The sequence below is a fragment of the Pseudorca crassidens genome, chromosome 11 (genome assembly GCF_039906515.1).
Source record: "Pseudorca crassidens isolate mPseCra1 chromosome 11, mPseCra1.hap1, whole genome shotgun sequence".
NCBI lineage: Eukaryota > Metazoa > Chordata > Mammalia > Artiodactyla > Delphinidae > Pseudorca > Pseudorca crassidens.
In genome coordinates, this window is record NC_090306.1 from 59,297,243 (window position 1) to 59,316,128 (window position 18,886).

The 18,886-nt window shown below is 39.1% G+C and overlaps 1 protein-coding gene across 1 annotated transcript; it reads left to right on the top strand.

Annotated features, from left to right (window-relative positions):
* On the top strand, positions 1-18,354 carry CCT2 (chaperonin containing TCP1 subunit 2). The gene is made up of 16 exons (XM_067697323.1): positions 1-151; positions 882-956; positions 1,061-1,126; positions 1,896-2,007; positions 2,824-2,900; positions 3,033-3,145; positions 3,996-4,198; positions 5,268-5,368; positions 5,664-5,791; positions 7,909-8,012; positions 11,434-11,553; positions 11,920-12,048; positions 12,245-12,348; positions 12,637-12,736; positions 14,150-14,291; positions 18,073-18,354. The coding sequence occupies exons 1-16, from the start codon at positions 149-151 to the stop codon at positions 18,101-18,103; spliced, it is 1,608 nt and encodes a 535-aa protein (XP_067553424.1). The 5' UTR covers positions 1-148; the 3' UTR covers positions 18,104-18,354.
* Positions 18,355-18,886: the final 532 nt, after the last annotated feature.

An 18,886-nucleotide genomic window follows, 5' to 3' on the forward strand; every position in this document is an offset into this window, starting at 1 on the left:
GGGCGAGCGGCGCGCCGGCCGGGGCTCCGCCCCCTGCGGCAGAGCGTGTGGCGTCACTTCCGGTCTCTCTTACTTCCGGCCTCTCTTTCCTTCGGCCTGGGGCGCGAGCTGGTGAGGAGTTGTCGTGTGTGCTGAACTCCTCGGAACCATGGTGAGTCTGGCCCTGTAGGCCCTTGCCCAGGGCCTGCCGTCCTCGGCCGTACTCGGCCGTCCCCCGCCGTCTGCTGCCTTATCTGTATCCCAGCGCCGCGGGCTCCCTGTGTCTGTCCCCGGGCCCGCCGCACGTGGCGCAGGCCGCGGCGTGTGGCCTGCGCCGGGCCCACAGGGGAGGCATGGGCCTGAAGGCCAGCACCTTGTTGTGACTCGGCCTCTCCACAGCCCCAGAACCTCGAGGCTCGGAGCTCACCCCAAGCGAAGAAATTTCTAGTGCACCGGGCGGGTCGGCGAGACGGGCTTCCCCCTCCCTCTCGGGGCGGGGCCTGGAGCGGCCAGAGGGCGAAGATGGCAGCGAGGCCGCAGCGTCCCCTCGTCCTCCTGGCGGTCGTTGTCGCGCGAGTGGCCTACCACCCCTGCCTGCCTTATCCTTAGTTTAAAATCATCTTTGCCATCTTTGGTCTCGCCATACTTACAGTCGATCTCTTTGGGGTAGAATTTTTATTCCTGAAGCGCTTAGAGATCCAAAATGCAATGTCACCTAAGTTCCTCCTTCCGCTTTAAATATGACTGCTCCGATGATGGAGAGCTTCATTTGTTTAAAAAAGTACCCTGTGCTGTAAATTAATTTTCTCTTAGGTATCTACTTGTAAGTCTAGTGGAAGGCATCTAAGTATATGTGTTAAAGAATACTGGTATTCAAACTGAGTCTTGGTTTTCTTTTTTAGGCGTCCCTTTCCCTTGCACCTGTTAATATCTTCAAGGCTGGAGCTGATGAAGAGAGAGCAGAGACAGCTCGTCTGGTAAGATTTTATCTCATTCTTATAAAGATACAGTAGTTTTTTGGATTTTTTAAAAATTTTAAGACTGTGAAGTTGATTTTGACCATCTCTGATGTTTATTCCAGTCTTCTTTTGTTGGTGCCATTGCTATTGGAGACTTGGTAAAGAGCACGTTGGGACCCAAGGGCATGGTAAGAAAAACAGGCAATTTAAATTTTTTAATGTTGTTTTAGAGCCGTTAGAGATATAAAAACTTCTTTTGGATGCTTTGCTGTCTTTAAAACTTAACTGTTAATTGTAAAAGTTAAGATATGGATATATACTCCTTACTGAAAATCAGAACAGAACCCATATGGCTAAAGTCCCCTTCGATCACTATCCCCAGTGCCACTCACCTCCCCAGTGACAAACACTGTTACCATTTGGATATAAATCTAACCAATGTCTTTATTTTTATGTAGATGTACAGGTATTTTATGTATTATAAGATATTATTTTATGTATTCTCCCTGTAATAGATAACATTGTTTTGTTACGTGATAGATATTATTTGTATGTACTTTTGCTGTAGCTTGGCTTTTTTAATTCCTTTCAGTATAAATAGATATACTGCCTCCTCTCACTGTCAAATAGTATTCTGTATCTTGCTTCTTTTATAGTTTGTATTTATTACTGTATTGTGAGGGACCCTTAGTTTGCGTTCATTGCTTTTGCTATTACAGTATCGGAACAGCCTTGTTCATGTCTCTCTGTTCTTCTGCTGTCTTTAGGGGTAGACAAAGGTTAGGACACCAAGGTTTGCTTTTGGGGGGAGTGTATGCAATGAAAAAATTTAAATGTATTCTGCCAAATAACTATCCAGAGTATTTACACATTAGCAATATATGAGAGTACTGATGAATCTGTGCGTTCTTCCAGATGTACTTATATCTTAACTTGAACCAAATATGTTCCTTTTAGGACAAAATTCTGTTAAGCAGTGGACGAGATGCTTCTCTTATGGTAACCAATGATGGTGCAACTATTTTAAAAAACATTGGTGTGGACAATCCAGCTGCTAAAGTTTTAGTTGGTGAGTCTGAGGATGACATTTTGTTAACATTTGGAAACAATTTTAAATAGGCTGTGTTGACTGTCCTTTCTATTCATTGATTATTTACTTTTTAATTGATTATTATCGTTATTAAAATGCAAGCTTCTCGATGTGGTATATATACACAATGGAATATTTCTCAGCCATAAAAAAGAATGAAATAATGCCATTTTCAGCAACATGGATGGACCTAGAGATTATCGTACAAAGTGAAGTAAGTCAGAGAAAGACAAATACCACATACTATCACTTATATGTGGAATCAAATATGACACAAATGAACCTGTCTATGAAACAGGAACAGACTCACATACAGAACAGACTTGTGGTTGCCAAGGGTGGAGGGGGAGGGATGGATTGGGAGTTTGGGATTAGCAGATGCAAACTATTATATATAGAATGGATAAACAACAAGGTCCTACTGTGTAGCATAGAGAATTATATTCAGTATTCTGTGTTAAACCATAATGGAAAAGAATATGAAAAAGAATATATGTATGTGTACAACTGAACCACTTTGCTGTACAGCAAAAATTAGCACAGCATTGTAAGTCAGTTATACTTCAGTAAAATTTTTTTTTAAATACAGTCTTCTGGAGTGCCATGTACTTACTGATGGTAAAACTGTATTTCGGGCTGAAAAGTTCAAAGAATTTGTCAGGTGAGGAAACCTAGATAAGTGAGGTTTAGATTGGTAGTGGATATATTTGGAGAATTAGGTAAGCTACCAAGAAGTAATTTAAAAAGCAGAATCAAATGTAAGTGAGTTAATAACTAGCTTTTTTTCCCCCCAAGATATGTCAAGGGTTCAAGACGATGAAGTTGGTGATGGCACTACCTCTGTTACTGTTTTAGCAGCAGAATTACTAAGGGTAAGAATATCTGAGCAACTTCAACTTCGTCTTATTGGGGGTTTTTTGCTACTGTGGTTTTGAGTATCAGAAGTAATCAACTTCTTACTACAGATTTAGTATTCATGCTTGTCTTCCACTGTTTATTAATAGGAAGCAGAATCTTTAATTGCAAAAAAGATTCATCCACAGACCATTATTGCGGGTTGGAGAGAAGCCACAAAGGCGGCAAGACAGGCTCTGTTGAATTCTGCAGTCGATCATGGGTCGGTATACCAAAACACTACTGTTTCAAACATTTAATGTTTAAATGTTCTTTTCGAAATACAGTCAATGCAGGAAGTCTAGAGAGCAGTGAAACGCATACACAAACATGATTCTATTGGCTCATCCTGCCTCAATAAAACCCAGAAAAACCCCACCTTACCCCCCAGAGGTAGTAACTAAAGTTAAAGTTTGGGTTTCCAGGGGTTTTTTTGCACGTATAATCACAATAAATAGTATCATTGTATAGAGGGTTTTTTAGCCTCTTTAAACTAGTTGAATAACTAGAAAAGTTTCGAGGTGTCATTGTTCTCTGTAATATTAGTTTTAGTAGAGGTATGCATTTGATTTTGTGACTGCTGTAATTCATCTATCTATAATTGGAGATTTGTGTTTCGACAGTTTTTAGCTTTATAGTGTTGTGACAGACTTGTTATTTTAAAAAGTAAGTATAATTGCTGTGTCCAAAGATATGTATGTATTTAAAGGCAATTTTATTTACCTTACAAGTAGTGCTCTAGAAAAAATTCATTAATTTACAGTCCCACTAGCTGTATAACAATGCCTCGTTTCCCATGTTCTTGAAATTTTTGTTTGCTTGTGTTTCTCTTTTGGTAGTTTGCCAGCTTGGTGGGGAAAATAGTATCCTTTAATTTGTATTTCTTGATTACTGATAAGGTTTAATTTTTTTCATGGGACTTAGAGCCCTGACTGGTTGAGGTGAAAGTCTATTGACAAAAAAGTATCTGGATAGATTTTGAAAAGTAAAACAGGGTTGATAACTTCAGAGAAGCATTTTAAGAACCGGCCTGAGTTTTTTTGTTTGTTTTTTGTTTTGTTTTGCTTTTTTAGTTCTGACGAAGTTAAATTCCGTCAAGATTTAATGAACATTGCAGGAACAACATTATCCTCAAAACTTCTTACTCATCACAAAGACCACTTTACTAAGTTAGCTGTGGAAGCCGTTCTCAGACTGAAAGGCTCTGGTAATCTGGAGGCAATTCATGTCATCAAGAAGCTAGGAGGAAGTATGGTAGATTCCTATTTAGATGAAGGTATGTACATATTGAATACGGGAAAGGAAGCCTTGACCAGTTGTTGAAAGCTAAGTACTGAGTGAATCCACTTTTAGTTAGTCCGGACTAGTGACACTTTGCAAAGCCAGAAAACTTATCTTTAAGGACACAAATCATATTGCAACCATTTTTGTCATCTTAATTCATTTGTTATATTGACAGTGTGCTTGATCTTCTCAAACTATCCCAGCATTTCTTTTGATAATCTCTAGGTTTTACTTTATACCATGAAGTAAGTTAGTCTCTAATAAAGAGAAGTAGTTGGTTTTGTTTTTGTTTTTTTGTTCTGTTTTGTTTTGTTTTGTTTTTGCGGCACACGGGCCTCTCACTGTTGTGGCCTCTCCCGTTGCGGAGCACAGGCTCCGGACTTCCAGGCTCAGTGGCCATGGCTCACGGGCCCAGCCGCTCCACGGCATGTGGGATCTTCCCGGACCGGGGCACGAACCCGTGTTCCCTGCATCGGCAGGCGGACTCTCAACCACTGCGCCACCAGGGAAGCTCCGAGTAGTTTGTTTGTTTGTTTGTTTTTACTAGAAGTCAGCTATTGTCAAATGGCACTTTTTCCAGGATTACATGTATTCTCTAGGAAGGGTTTGGGTAGGTCATACCAATTAGTTGGCAGGTGTTGAGAATATAGTTTCTGGTGTTCTTGAAGAGTGATAAATGAGTTAGCAGCTGCAATTTCCTTAATAATAGTATGTTTTGTTCTTAGAGTGTGGATTTTTCAAAGCGTCTCACAGTGTATTCACAAAACAAACGGTAGAAAGTGTAGGCATTCTATTCTACAGAGAAGGAAAAAATGGGGTAAATTGTGCTTTACAGTTTCTGCTCTACCAGTTCGTGATTTGGAGTCTGGGTTTTGTTGCAAAAATGCATGTTGTTTGTCTCTGTTTCACAGGAGTAACAATTCTGAAAATATTCTTGATTGAATTTATATGTAAGGGCTGTATAGCATTTCTAAAAGACTAATTTGATAAAGCAGATTACCTTAAAAGATTTATTAACACAGCCTTGAAATATTTAATACAATACTATCCTTATATTGTAGGCTTTCTGTTGGATAAAAAAATTGGAGTAAATCAACCAAAGCGAATTGAAAATGCTAAAATTCTTATTGCAAATACTGGTATGGATACAGACAAAATTAAGGTACGTTAAACTACATTTCTTGGAATTCTAATTGCTAGCTGCTGTAAACTTGGGCTGGTAATCAGTTGCACTAATAAAAACCCTTATAGGGTTTATATACATTTGAATGTATATTTATTCTTATATAGTTTCTTAGTTTCTGATTTTATATATATAAATATGTGTTTATATTGTACACATGCATACACACATGCACACATAGTTTTTGGTGTATTTACATTAAAAAGTTTAAATATGCTATGAAACTTGCGAGTAAGGAAAGTGATGCTATTTTTTATGATTTCCTTTGTCTTAGATATTTGGTTCCCGGGTAAGAGTTGATTCTACAGCAAAAGTTGCCGAAATAGAACATGCAGAAAAGGAAAAAATGAAGGAGAAAGTTGAACGTATTCTTAAGCATGGGATAAATTGCTTTATTAACAGGTCTGTGTATGCTTGTGCTGACAATATTTATAATAATCCAAGAAAGGATTGTTTTCTGCAAAGATTTAGGAAAATTCTTTTATATTGAATTTAGTTATTTAGGAAGTGTTTTTTTCCAAATGTAAATAAAATTGTACAGCAAGGCACTTGCCTTACAATGATTTTAGTGAAAATGTATGTTAATATACTTTATTAAACCTTTTTGTGTCAACAATAACAGTTTTCTGTTTTGGCAGTTACATTATTAGTTTGGGCTGTAGTATACCTGTATTTGGAAGAGAGATTTAATTCCACATTAAATGATGGGGGTTTGAAGTAGGAAAAAGCTAATGGTAGCATAAGAATAAAACAAGGATGAAGAGGTGAAAGGTATTAAGGGTTTTAGGGCTTATCTTTAATTTGTGTGAAGAAAATATGTGTAAACCTTCCCCATGTATTCTTAATATTCAGTATCTAAGGTTTTTATGGATTATTATTTTTTTTTATGGATTATTTTGAATGGAGAAAAATACCAAGAGAAACAGGGCATTTCAGTGAAAAGGCAGTAGTTAACTTTGAGAGAGATTTACCATTTGATGGAAAATAATTGTTTTAAGCCAAATGTATGTGGGCTTTTAGAAGTTAGTTACTAGGGACTTCCCTGGTGGTACAGTGGTTGGGAATCCGCCTGCCAATGCAGGGAACAGGGGTTTGAGCCCTGGTCTGGGAAGATCCCACATGGGGCGGAGCAGCTAAGCCCGTGTGGCACAACTACTGAGCCTGCGCTCTAGAGCCCACGACCCACAACTACTGAGCCCACGCGCCTAGAGCCCATGCTCCACAACAAAAGAAGGCACCACAATGAGAAGCCTGTGCACCGCAATGAAGAGTAGCTGCTGCTCGCCACAACTAGAGAAAGCCTGCGTGCAGCAACAAGACCCAACGCAGCCAAAAATAAATTAAATAAATAAATTAAAAAAAGAAAAAAAGCTAGTTTCTAAACTTCTGTGAGATCTATGATTCTGATAAGGCACATTTTGCTTAGCAGTGCTTTATACTAGTTATGAAATTTTTTTCTTTGGCTTTTTTTAAGTTACAAACTTTTAAACAGATGTCCTTTTTACTCCTGTTGTATGAGTAACATTTGTTCATTTTGGGACGTTTGAAAGTATAAAGAAGGAACAGAATTCTCCCAGAAATTCTTTTATTAAATTGATTCGTGGTGTGTGTGTATGTTGTTTCAATTCTTCATTTAGTTGTGATCATATGGTATAAACTTTTATAACATGCTTTTTTAACCTAACAGTATATATATTTTACTTAAAATTACAAATTTTTCATAATTGGTAAGTTGAGATTTACACAATACTCTCTTCATAGACATTGGAATGTTTTCTACATAAAAATTCTTACATATATCTTCATTTAATTAATATCTGAATTTTCTTGCTGTAGATTCTCAGGAGTAGAATCAAAGCATATAAACACAGATAAGAGTTTTGTTTTGGTTTTTGGTTTTTTACTAAATTTATTTTTTTAATTTATTTATTTTTGGCTGCGTTGGGTCTTGTTGCTGCGCGCGGGCTTTATGTAGTTGCGGCGAGCGGGGGCTACTCTTCGTTGCGGTGCGCGGGCTTCTCATTGTGGTGGCTTCTCTTGTGGAGCACAGGCTCTAGGCGTGCAGGCTTCAGTAGTTGTGGCTTGTGGGCTCTAGAGCACAGGCTCACCAGTTGTGGCACATGGGCTTAGTTGTTCTGCGGCATGTCGGATCGTCCTGGACCAGGGCTTGAACCCGTGTCCCCTGCATTGGCAGGCGGATTCTTAACCACTGAACCACCAGGGGAGCCCATAGATACGGGTTTTGATGCACTACTGCTAAATTGCTTTTCAGAATTATTGGTTCATTTTATACTGTCAATGGCAATATATAAAACAATACCCATTTTCAGTACTAACATGGATGCACTAGTATAATTTATAAAGTATTATACAATAATAAGTAAGAAATGTTATCTTGTTCTAATTTGCATTTCTTTGATTACTGGTGAGATAAAAATATTTTCATGTCTTTTAGTCTAATGTATTTTATCTTGTGAAGTAACCACTTTGAACAATATTTTTTTATATTTTATTTATAGGCAATTAATTTATAATTATCCTGAACAGCTCTTTGGTGCTGCTGGTGTTATGGCTATTGAGCATGCAGATTTTGCAGGTGTGGAACGCCTCGCTCTTGTCACAGGTATGGGAAAAAGGCATTAATTTCTAACATAATAATTACTCTTGGATTTACTGAGTGTTAGTGTATTTAACTCATTGCTAAGAGGACAAAGAGATTCAAGGATCCTAGAATCTAAAGTTATTCTGAAATCTGACATACTTCTTGATATCTTTACATTATTTTTATTTATTTATTTATCTTTTTGCGGTACGCGCGCCTCTCACTGCTGTGGCCTCTCCCGTTGCAGAGCACAGGCTCCGGACGCGCAGGCTCAGCGGCCACGGCTCACGGGCCCAGCTGCTCCGCAGCATGTGGGATCTTCCCGGACTGGGGCACGAACCCGTGTCCCCTGCATCGGCAGGCGGACTCTCAACCACTGTGCCACCAGGGAAGCCCTACATTATTTTTAATATACCAAGTTAAATGCCAGCTTTGCCATAGGTGTAGGTTTATTTTTGCCGGTTTTTTTTTTTTTTTTTTTTTTTTTTTTTGCGATCCGCGGGCCTCTGACTGTTGTGGCCTCTCCCGTTGCGGAGCACAGTCTCCAGACGCTCGGGCCCAGCGGCCGTGGCTCACGGGCCCAGCCACTCTGCGACATGTGGAATCTTCCCGGACCGGGGCACGAACCCGCGTCCCCTGCAATGGCAGGCGGACTCTCAACCACTGTGCCACCAGGGTAGCCCCTGTGTTGTTTTAAAGATACTGTCTTTTCTCACAAACCCACAGGACCACTGTTCTAAACATAGTCTAAATAAACTGAAGCTTAAAAAAAGGAGTCTTTTTTTTGTTTTTTGTTTCTTTTGGCTGTGTCGGGTCTTAGTTGTGGTATGCTGGATCTTCGTTGCGGCACGCAGGCTTCTCTTCATTAATGGAGTGCAGTTTAGTTGATCCGCAGCATGTGGGATCTTAGTTCCCCGACCACGGAACGAGCCCACGTCCCCTGTGTTGAAAGGCGGATTCTTAACCACTGAACCACCAAGGAAGTCCCAAAAAAGGAGTCTTAAGTCTTACCTAGTTTATTCATTTAATTTTAGTGCTAAGTGAGTAGTTGAATGCTTTGTGCCCTGTGTGATAGTGCAGTTGGAATAGTAACCTTTATTGAACATTTAACTATATGCCAGACAGTGGGTCAAATACTTAAGCAATACTTCTGTTAATTTTTAAAAATTTATGAAAGTAATAAACGTTGAATAAGTGTGAAACATTCCAGCAACGTATGATGAAAAGTAGTTTACTCCAGTATCCTTCAGTAGAGGTATATGAGTTTTATAATCCCAGTATAGACTAGGAAGTGTGTCTACAGGTATGTGTACATCAAAGAGACATAGAGTGCAGCTGTTCACTTAAATTTGTTCTAGTAATGGTTTTTAAAGTAACCTCTATAAACAGCCCTTGAAAACTAAGTATAACAGTCTTTATCCTCTAACTTTCAGGCGCTTGAAAATGAATGAATAGGCTGGAAAGTTGGCTTGCTATCTGGCAGTGAGAATTAAGGAGAGTGGGGTTTTAGACGTAAAGCCACTAGGAACATCAGATTCAGTTCAGAACTGCTCTGTGTATTAGAAGAAATTAAATTATACTAAGTAGATGGTAGGATTGGTCTCATTTCAAAATAACTTCTTAAGCCATTTTTAATAATTTGAGAAGTATAGTGTTCTGACCTAAAAAGAGACATTTTACTTTCATTAATTATTTGGAAATGGGTTTACCTGATTTAAAAGTTATTACATACTTGATGCTTAAGGTAATAAAACTTATGATGCTCATGTTTACTTAATTCTTCCCTTAATGCAACAGAATTAAAGACATGACATAAGAACTGTGAATGATACAGCACATTCATGGGATAAGTTGATAACATAAGGACTTGATAACATGAAATTGCCACATACACTCAGGAGAAAATTAACTGCACCAAGCACACCAAACTGTATGGCTGTGAAGTAGACTCCATGGTGGCTCCCATCCTTAGTAACATCTGTTGTCAAGATGTGTGAAATTGCTTCTTGCAAATGTCTAGAAATATTTTGTAAGCAGATGCACATGAATGAGTATAGGATAAGTGAAAATTCTCATAAGCCAAATTGGTCTCATTTGGGGGATATGATGTCCCGAACATCTATTGTGTCTCACATCTAGATACAAAGCAGTCTCAGGAATTTGCCAACCACAAGTAAGAAGAGCTTCAGCTATACAGATTATGAGTATAAATTAGTGGAGTTGGGAAGACCAGAGTCCCTTTTATAAATTAATTGTAAAATAGAAATAAAGCATCAGTTATTCAGCAGATTTATCAGTAAGGTGTAGGGAAAGGGGTTGGTTGATGATTGAGGGAATCTATTAAAAGAGAGAGTAATGAACTAGAGAAAAGGATTTAATTTTATTTATATATTTTTTGGCCAAGCCGCGTGGCATAAGTTACCCAATCAGGGATTGAACCCATACCCCCTGCAGTGGAATTGCAGAGTCTTAACCACTGGACTGCCAGGGAAGTCTGAGAAAAGGATTTTAAAATTGAAACCTAACTTTTGCTTAATTAAGAACCAGGAAAGGAAGTGTTTATAGCATGGAAGATGGAGGGAAAATAGGAATAAAAATAATACCTAAGGAATAAAATGAATTTAGTGTTTTTTTTTTTTTTTTTTTTGCGGTACGCGGGCCTCTCACTGTTGTGGCCTCTCCCTTTGCGGAGCACAGGCTCTGGACGCGCAGGCCCAGCGGCCATGGCTCAGGGGCCTAGCCGCTCCACGGCATGTGGGATCTTCCCGGACCAGGGCACGAACCCATGTCCCCTGCATCGGCAGGCAGACTCTCAACCACTGCGCCACCAGGGAAGCCCGAATTTAGTTTTTTGACTTCTCCTTAAGTTTGCTCTGGGAAATCCTCAGTATACATTTCCCCTTTTTTCTAGGCCCAAGTGCTCACTATTTTAAGCAGTTCTTAGCGTCAGTACATCTGTTGATATAATAAGATTAGTTAAATATTTTCATGTTTTGTTTCGGGATATTGGATCATAAGAGTACTGGTCTCCTATATTGAATTCAGAAGAGAATCTGAAATTAAATTCAGGCTTAAAGGTAAATGTCAGAATCTCAATTGAGGTGGTATTATTACACAGTGTGTCTGTCCATATAGGTCTGAAGCCAGATTGCTTGTATTTGAATTTCAGCTTCATATTTGTTCAAACTATGTAACCTTGGATAAGAAACTAAACATTTCTTTGCCTCAGTTTTACCACTTCTAAATGGGGTGATGATAAATGAAGCCTGTCTTATTAGGGTTGTTGTGAAGATTAAATAATTAGTTTGTATGAATTGCTTCAGAGTGCTTGGCGTATAGTAAGCAGTCAACTTAAATATTGTGTTTTCTGTTCATTACTGCTTGTTAGAAAACAAATTTTAAACCTGTTATGCATTTAATTAATGTATATTTTTGTTCATAGGTGGTGAAATTGCATCTACCTTTGACCACCCAGAACTAGTGAAGCTTGGAAGTTGCAAACTTATTGAGGAAGTCATGATTGGAGAAGACAAACTGATTCACTTTTCTGGGGTAGCCCTTGGTGAGGGATTATGTAGATCCTGGTTTAGGTTCCTAAATCTTTAGTAGGCTCTTTTGAAGTGAAAGAAACAATTACTCGTTACTATAGTTACTAGAATGTATGTCTTAGTTCCTGAGAAATTCTAATTTCAATCTCTTGAGGGCAGCCTCATGTTAACTTTGTGAACAGTACATATTCAATATAGTTGTTTTAGATAGCTTAGAACTGTTAGGAATGTGGATTGTTAGCAAAGAGAAGGTAGCAATGGAAGACATGTCAGCTTTCAAAACCGAGTATAACCTATATAAGTAATAGAAGGCAAACTTCTATGTGTTATAACTAAGTGTTCACTATGACATAAGAATATTATTATTTTTTTAACTTTAGGTGAGGCTTGCACCATTGTTCTGCGTGGTGCCACTCAACAAATTTTAGATGAAGCAGAAAGATCTCTGCATGATGCTCTTTGTGTTCTTGCCCAAACTGTGAAAGATTCTAGAACAGTTTATGGAGGAGGTAAGCATTTGAAAAATATTGAACATATTTTATTTCTTGAAGTGTAGTAGTGGCTTTGGCTTTAATGTTTCTTATAGGAACTTCATATTGTTTTCGCACTTAATAGTTAATGCTTAACATATCTTAAGGGAAGTCTAATTTAGTGTCTGGGAGACAGCTAAGCATAATGATATGTTCTTGGATTTTTAATCTGTAGGCTGTTCTGAGATGCTGATGGCTCATGCTGTGACACAGCTTGCAAGTAGAACACCAGGCAAAGAAGCCGTTGCAATGGAGTCTTATGCTAAAGCACTGAGAATGGTAAGTTAATGAAAAAGAGAGCCTTGAATTTAAATTTTGTAGGCATTGATGGTTTTTAAATGAATCCATTCTTCTCTCTTGGGCAGAAAATACTTAACTTTCTTGGCTTTAAGAATTGGTTCACAGTGCTTAAATTTGATTTTGGAGTTTATCCTCTTTATGAGCAGTAATTAAAAGGAAGCAGGTTTTACGTTGTCTCTAAATGTATAATTTTAGAAAGCTTTTCTTATAGTTAGTAAATTAATTTTCTTTTAGTAGAATAGTTACCATGTCTTCTTCACTTCATAGTTGCCAACTATCATAGCTGACAATGCAGGCTATGACAGTGCAGATCTGGTGGCACAGCTTCGAGCAGCCCATAGTGAAGGCAATACAACTGCTGGACTGGGTAAGAAATTAATTGGGACCATGTGGTCGTTTTTTTTTTTTTTTTGGCTGCGTTGGGTCTGTGTTGCTGTGCGTGGGCTTACTCTAGTTGCAGAAAGTGAGGGCTACCTTTTGTTGATGTGCACAGGCTTCTCTTGTTGCAGAGCACAGGCTTAGGCACATGGGCTCAGTAGTTATGGCACACAGGCTTAGTTGCTCTGTGACATGTGGGATCTTCCTGGACCAGGGCTCGAACCCGTGTCCGCTGCGATGGCAGGTGGATTCTTCACCACTGCGCCACCAGGGAAGCTCCTGTGGTAGTTGTTCAGAGTAACTCTTGACCAGGTTCTTTTTTTTTTATTTTTTAAAAATGATGAATTCTCATAACCATATAAAAGATTCCTGTGACCTTTGCCTTTATAGCCGTTATACATTCTAGAAAAATGTTTAACTTCATAATCTCTACACTGTCAAAATTTTATTATTCTCTAAGCGGGGGGTGTAACATTAGTTAGAAGATTTTTAACTTGTTATGTAATGACCGTAGGATTTAAGTATATAAAAACAGTACTTACGTTCTCAAATGAGTGTAAACGTTACTGTATCTCTTATAATCAGTATTAACTCCTAATCTCACAGTAAACTTATTCTGAGACATTCTTTTTTTTTTTATTGCGGTACGCGGGCCTCTCACTGCTGTGGCCTCTCCCGTTGCGGAGCACAGGCTCCAGACGCGCAGGCTCAGCGGCCATGGCTCACAGGCCCAGCCGCTCCATGGCATGTGGGATCCTCCTGGACCAGGGCAAGAACCCGTGTCCCCGGCATCAGCAGGTGGACTCTCAAGCACTGTGCCACCAGGGAAGCCCTATTCTGAGACATTCTTGAGAGTAGAACTCTGTTACATAACATAAAAATGGCCAAAAAGAGGACTTAATTCAGATTGGAAAATTTCCCAGCAAAATGTCTAGGACATATAAAAGGAACAATTTTAGAGGGTAGATAGTCTTGCCACTGGACAAGAGAGAGGTTAAGGAATAATCTGTCAGAAAATGAAGGGGCATTCTAATAAGAAAAGTAGATGACTTCTGAATTCTCTTCCAGTTCTTAAGGATCCATGGTGTGTTCATTGATGAGCAAATTTTCTGCAGTTTTATTTGTAGATAGAGAAAGATGGGTGATACAGTGTTGTGTATAAATTTTTCATTATTTGACATAGTTACTCTCCATTGATACAGATGATCAGTAGTTGACCTTCCAGTTTTCTAAAAGGCTTTCCTTGAGTGATAGTCTGATGCGAATGCTCTAACTAAATTGAGTAGTTAGTTGTAATCTTATTTTTTATAAGTCAGGATTAATTTTGTGACATCATTAGATATGTTTTGTAACATCATTAGATATGTTAAGATTAGTTGTTTATTTAGTAAATACTTTCCAGATATGAAGGAAGGTACCATTGGAGATATGGCAATGCTGGGTATAACAGAAAGTTTCCAAGTGAAGCGACAAGTTCTTTTAAGTGCAGCTGAAGCAGCAGAGGTGATTCTACGTGTGGACAACATCATCAAGGCAGCACCAAGGTATCGTAACACTTTAAAGAACATTTCTTAGGAAAAATTAACATGGAAACAAAAAATAGGTATATTTTTGATAATTGTAGTTGATGGGAAGTGGAGCTATTTTGTTTAGATAACAGTATTTTGCAAGGTATTTAAAATATGTAATCACACAACTCTTAGATTTAAGCCAGAAAAGCTTAGGTGGGGAGAAGGGTGTGGGTAACACAGGGTAGCCCTCAAGATTGAAAGGGCACATAAAGAGCCAGGCTTGGGAAGGTCAAAAACCAGAGAACTTGGGGGTGGGCGTGTAGTAGTAAGAACTGATGTCTGTTTACCAGGATGAGTTGGGTTCAGTCATTTTCTGTCTTGGGTACACTTTTTCTTATATACATTCTTAAGCACATAATATGCAGAGTTCCCTACATGTTCCTATTCCAGCAGCATTTTTTTTTTCTTTTTTCTTTTGGCCGTGCCGTGTGGCATGCGGGATCTTAGTTCCTTGAGGCTTTGCCCTCTGCAGTGGAAGCGTGGAGTCTTAACTGCTGGACCGCCAGGGAAGTCCCTCCAGCAGCTTTTCTGAGATGAAAATTCTTTTAAAAACTCATTCACACAAAAATGATTGGCCAGAGAAATCTTAACATTTGAAGATTCAGTTAATAATTTTAATTAATTAAATTAACTACTAATTGCTAATTAGTAGTTACGAAAACCATTTATTTTACCTGTTAGTGGAAGTTCAGGGAGAGGGAAGGGGATGGTGGCTTGGACCAGTAGATAGAGGTGAAGGTGGTGAGAAGGGATTGATAATAGATGTATTTTTGAAGGTAGAGCCGGCAGAATTTGATGATGGGTTGGATATAAGGTCTGTGATGAAAGGGATTGGATAATTCAAGGGTGTTTGGGGCGGGGGGAGTGTCTTATAAGGTTTTTATTCAGAGCGCCTTAATAATGGCCACATTTCTCCAATACGTTAAACACACTTCCATTTCTTCAAGGGTAGAAAGAAAAAAAGAACAATTCTAAATAAATTTCATCAGAAAAATCTGAATTGTGGTTTTTTTTTTTGCGGTACGCGGGCCTCTCACTGTCGTGGCCTCTCCCGTTGCGGAGCACAGGCTCCGGACGCGTAGGCTCAGCGGCCATGGCTCACGGGCCCAGCCACTCCACGGCATGTGGGATCTTCCCGGACCGGGGCACGAACCTGTGTCCCCTGCATCGGCAGGTGGACTCTCAACCACTGCGCCACCAGGGAAGCCCTGAATTGTGTTTTAACATGACAGTATTAAACATTTTTAGTTCAGGAATAAAACATGGAAATTCCCAGCAAACAAAACAACAGTTACAAACAAAAAAAAAGAAAAAAGAGTACTGGGGCCCGTAATTTAAGTTTTTTGTTGAGAAAAATAAGAGTTTCTCTTAGGTGGAGGAAGGCTTTGGGAGGGAAGATGGGGGTTTTCCGTTTTTGGACATTTGAGATGTCTGTTGAGAAAGCGGTTAGTTGGATAGTTGAGTCTGTAGTTCAGGGGAGAAGTTTGAGCTGTAGTTATAAATTTAGGAGTTGTCAGCCTGTACGTGTTATATAAGGCCATGAGACTGATTGAGTCCCCAAGAGAGTGAACGTAGCTAAAGAAGGGAAAGGGTTTTTTTTAGGACTGAGTGCTTGAGAATTCCAGTAATAGGTTTGGGAAGATTCAGAGCAACCATCAAGGGTCACTAAGAAGGATTGTGAAGTATAGGTAATTATTAAACTGGATGATGGATACATGAGGATTCATTATACAACCTCTACTTTTATACATACTTTTGAAATTTCCCTTAATACAAAATGCTAAGGGAGCGGGGTGCCACTGAGATAGGAGGAAAACCAAGGGAATGTGTGTCCCAGAAGCCAAATTAAGGAAGTATTTGGGGAGGAGGAGTGGTCAACTGCCAAGATGATGCAAATAGGTCGAGTAAGATAAGGACTGAAAATTGATCCTAAAAATTCGATTTAGCGACAGAGGTCGGTGGTAGTCTTAACGAGCAGTTTTAGTGGAATAGAGGGGGCAGAAGTCTGAAGTAAATTCGATAGAGGCTGGGAAAAGAGGAGTTGGAGGAAATGTACGTAGACTGCTTCTTCGGGGAGTGTATTGTGAATGGGAGTCGAGAAGTGGGATAGTAGCTAGAGGAGGTATGGGTCATTACTGTGACAATTCAGTGTGTGTAAGTGGGAGCAGTTTCATAGATAGGAATGATCGATGCAGAAGAGGCGTGCAGTCCACCAGCAGGTGCTGGATCTGGAGAACAGAGGAGGACAGGAGGGAAGTAGGAATGTTATTAGGAAAGTATGCCCTAAGTGGACTAAGTTCTTTGTGCAGAATCCTGCAGTACTCCTTTCACTGGCTCTCTTCTATGAATGGCAACTATCCTCTTACTATTAAAGGAAGGAAAGAGTAGAAAATAATGATTTGGATGTGGAGAGAAAGGCTGAAACGCTATTCAAATCTACTGTCGTGAGTGGAAAGGACTGGGCTGAAAAATCTAGATTCTCTGCTCCTGGTATTGGGAGGATAGGGTAATAAGGAGCACTCATACTTTGAAATGGAAAAATAGTGAGAGAAGGAAAAATTGACACAGTTTTCCTGGAAGCAGTGCCGCCAAAGGTGGTTAAATACAGTTACAGTGTCTGATGTCTTCTAGCAGAATGATAGCAAAAGGAAACTGAGTTCTATAAGTAAAATTTTCTGACTTGGGAGCAAGGTCACATAGCTGCACCCGCCCTCAGAAATCTTTGTTATACCTTAGTACCTTCAACCACATTTGAAATATAAACTATAGTACCTCGTTTGATCTGATATCACTGTTTTCAAAGTTTAAGTGTCTCTTTTAAATATATTAGAAATTTGCGTAATTTGCAGTAAAGAGACATGAGTAACATGAGTAATTTTGTTTAACTCAGCCTCCCCAAATGTACTGGGCTATGCACTTCTTTTCAAACTCATTATTAACCTCCAGGGAATTAATTTTTCAGATCAGTGCTTTGTGACATCTGCTTGATAACTTCTTCTATATTGACATTCTTGGGTCATACTCCTATAAGCTACCGAGGTTGGAAGGTTTATACTGTATGATCCCAGTATGCTGTACTCTCTGGATCTGTTTTTATGCCTTTTCTTCTTCTCAAGTGTTGTGCTTGCCTCTGGAAGCAGTGTTTCCACAGTCATTAAGTAAAAAATTTCGCTAGTATCCCTACCACGTCCCCTTCCTGATTCACTATGTATGGTCTCCAGAAAATAAAAGTTTTAACATCACAGATGTGAGAGGTACTGTTGGCATACTTTAGTGAATTACCTAACCCCATCACCACCTTATCTATTGGCATTTGTTTTTGTTCATTTAGAATAGTGATCCAGAGGTTTTAATGTAGAAACCCCAAAACCTTGTCATTTTACAACTTCTGATTGAGAGAACCATCTTTGACTAATTTAGTAAAATTAACTAACATATTGGTTAAAAACATGAATTAACCATTTTCTGGAGAATACATATTTGGTAAGTAGGTTGTTTGGATAAGAAGCTGAGAACTGCTGAATACCTACAGGCCTTCACATTCCACAGATTTTTCCTGTCCTCTTACTAATACAATAATTAAGGGATGTTAATTGTGAGGTAGAAACATTCTGTTTATACATTTAAAATTGGTTTTAGTAAAAGTAGGATTATAGCTGTGTTTGTATTTAATATAGACCTTTGGTTACAATCATGCTTTTCATTGTCACCGTTGCCTTTGTTTTCTTAACTGTACGTTTTATGATTCTTGCAGGAAACGTGTCCCTGATCACCTCCCCTGTTAAGCATTCCCATATGCTCTTGAGCTCTGGAGCAGTTCATAGTAAAGTTGTGTTTGAAAGACCTTGACCTCCTGAAAGAAGACTATAGAATTGAAGTTTACCTGTGGCTGTTATATCCTTAAGATTTGGACATTTAACTGACCTTCTATTTTAACATGGGTCTAATTTATTTGCTATTTCATTTTCCATAAGATTCAGTTGATTTAAGAGTTCATTTCTCATACTGTGCATCAAAATAAAAATTTGAACAGTTACCTAGTTCTTACCTGACTTTAGTGATTTGTATCCCGTTTTAACTCTGCTTAATGGGAGTGAATGATTATAGTTTCAGTGTAGAGTTTCCAGCTTAACTAATGATTGATGTTACACATTTTTGAAAAAAATTATCCTGATTAATGTAAGTCCAAGTGAGATGTGATAAACTTACATTAATCTTTTTTTTTTTTTTGCGGTACGTGGGCCTCTCACTGTCATGGCCTCTCCCGCCGCGGAGCACAGGCTCCGGACGCGCAGGCTCAGCGGCCATGGCTGACGGGCCCAGCCACTCCGCAGCATGTGGGATCTTCCCAGACTGGGGCACGAACCCGTGTCCCCTGCATCGGCGGGCGGACTCTCAACCACTGCGCCACCAGGGAAGCCCACATTAATCTTTTGATTCTCAATCATACATAACATTTATTAACCATTTTGTTTTGTGAAAGTACCATATACTTTAGTACCCTTCTACTTTTCTATAGTCTAAGTACTGTCTCTTACATAGGAAAAAATTTATGGTGGCTTCTGTTA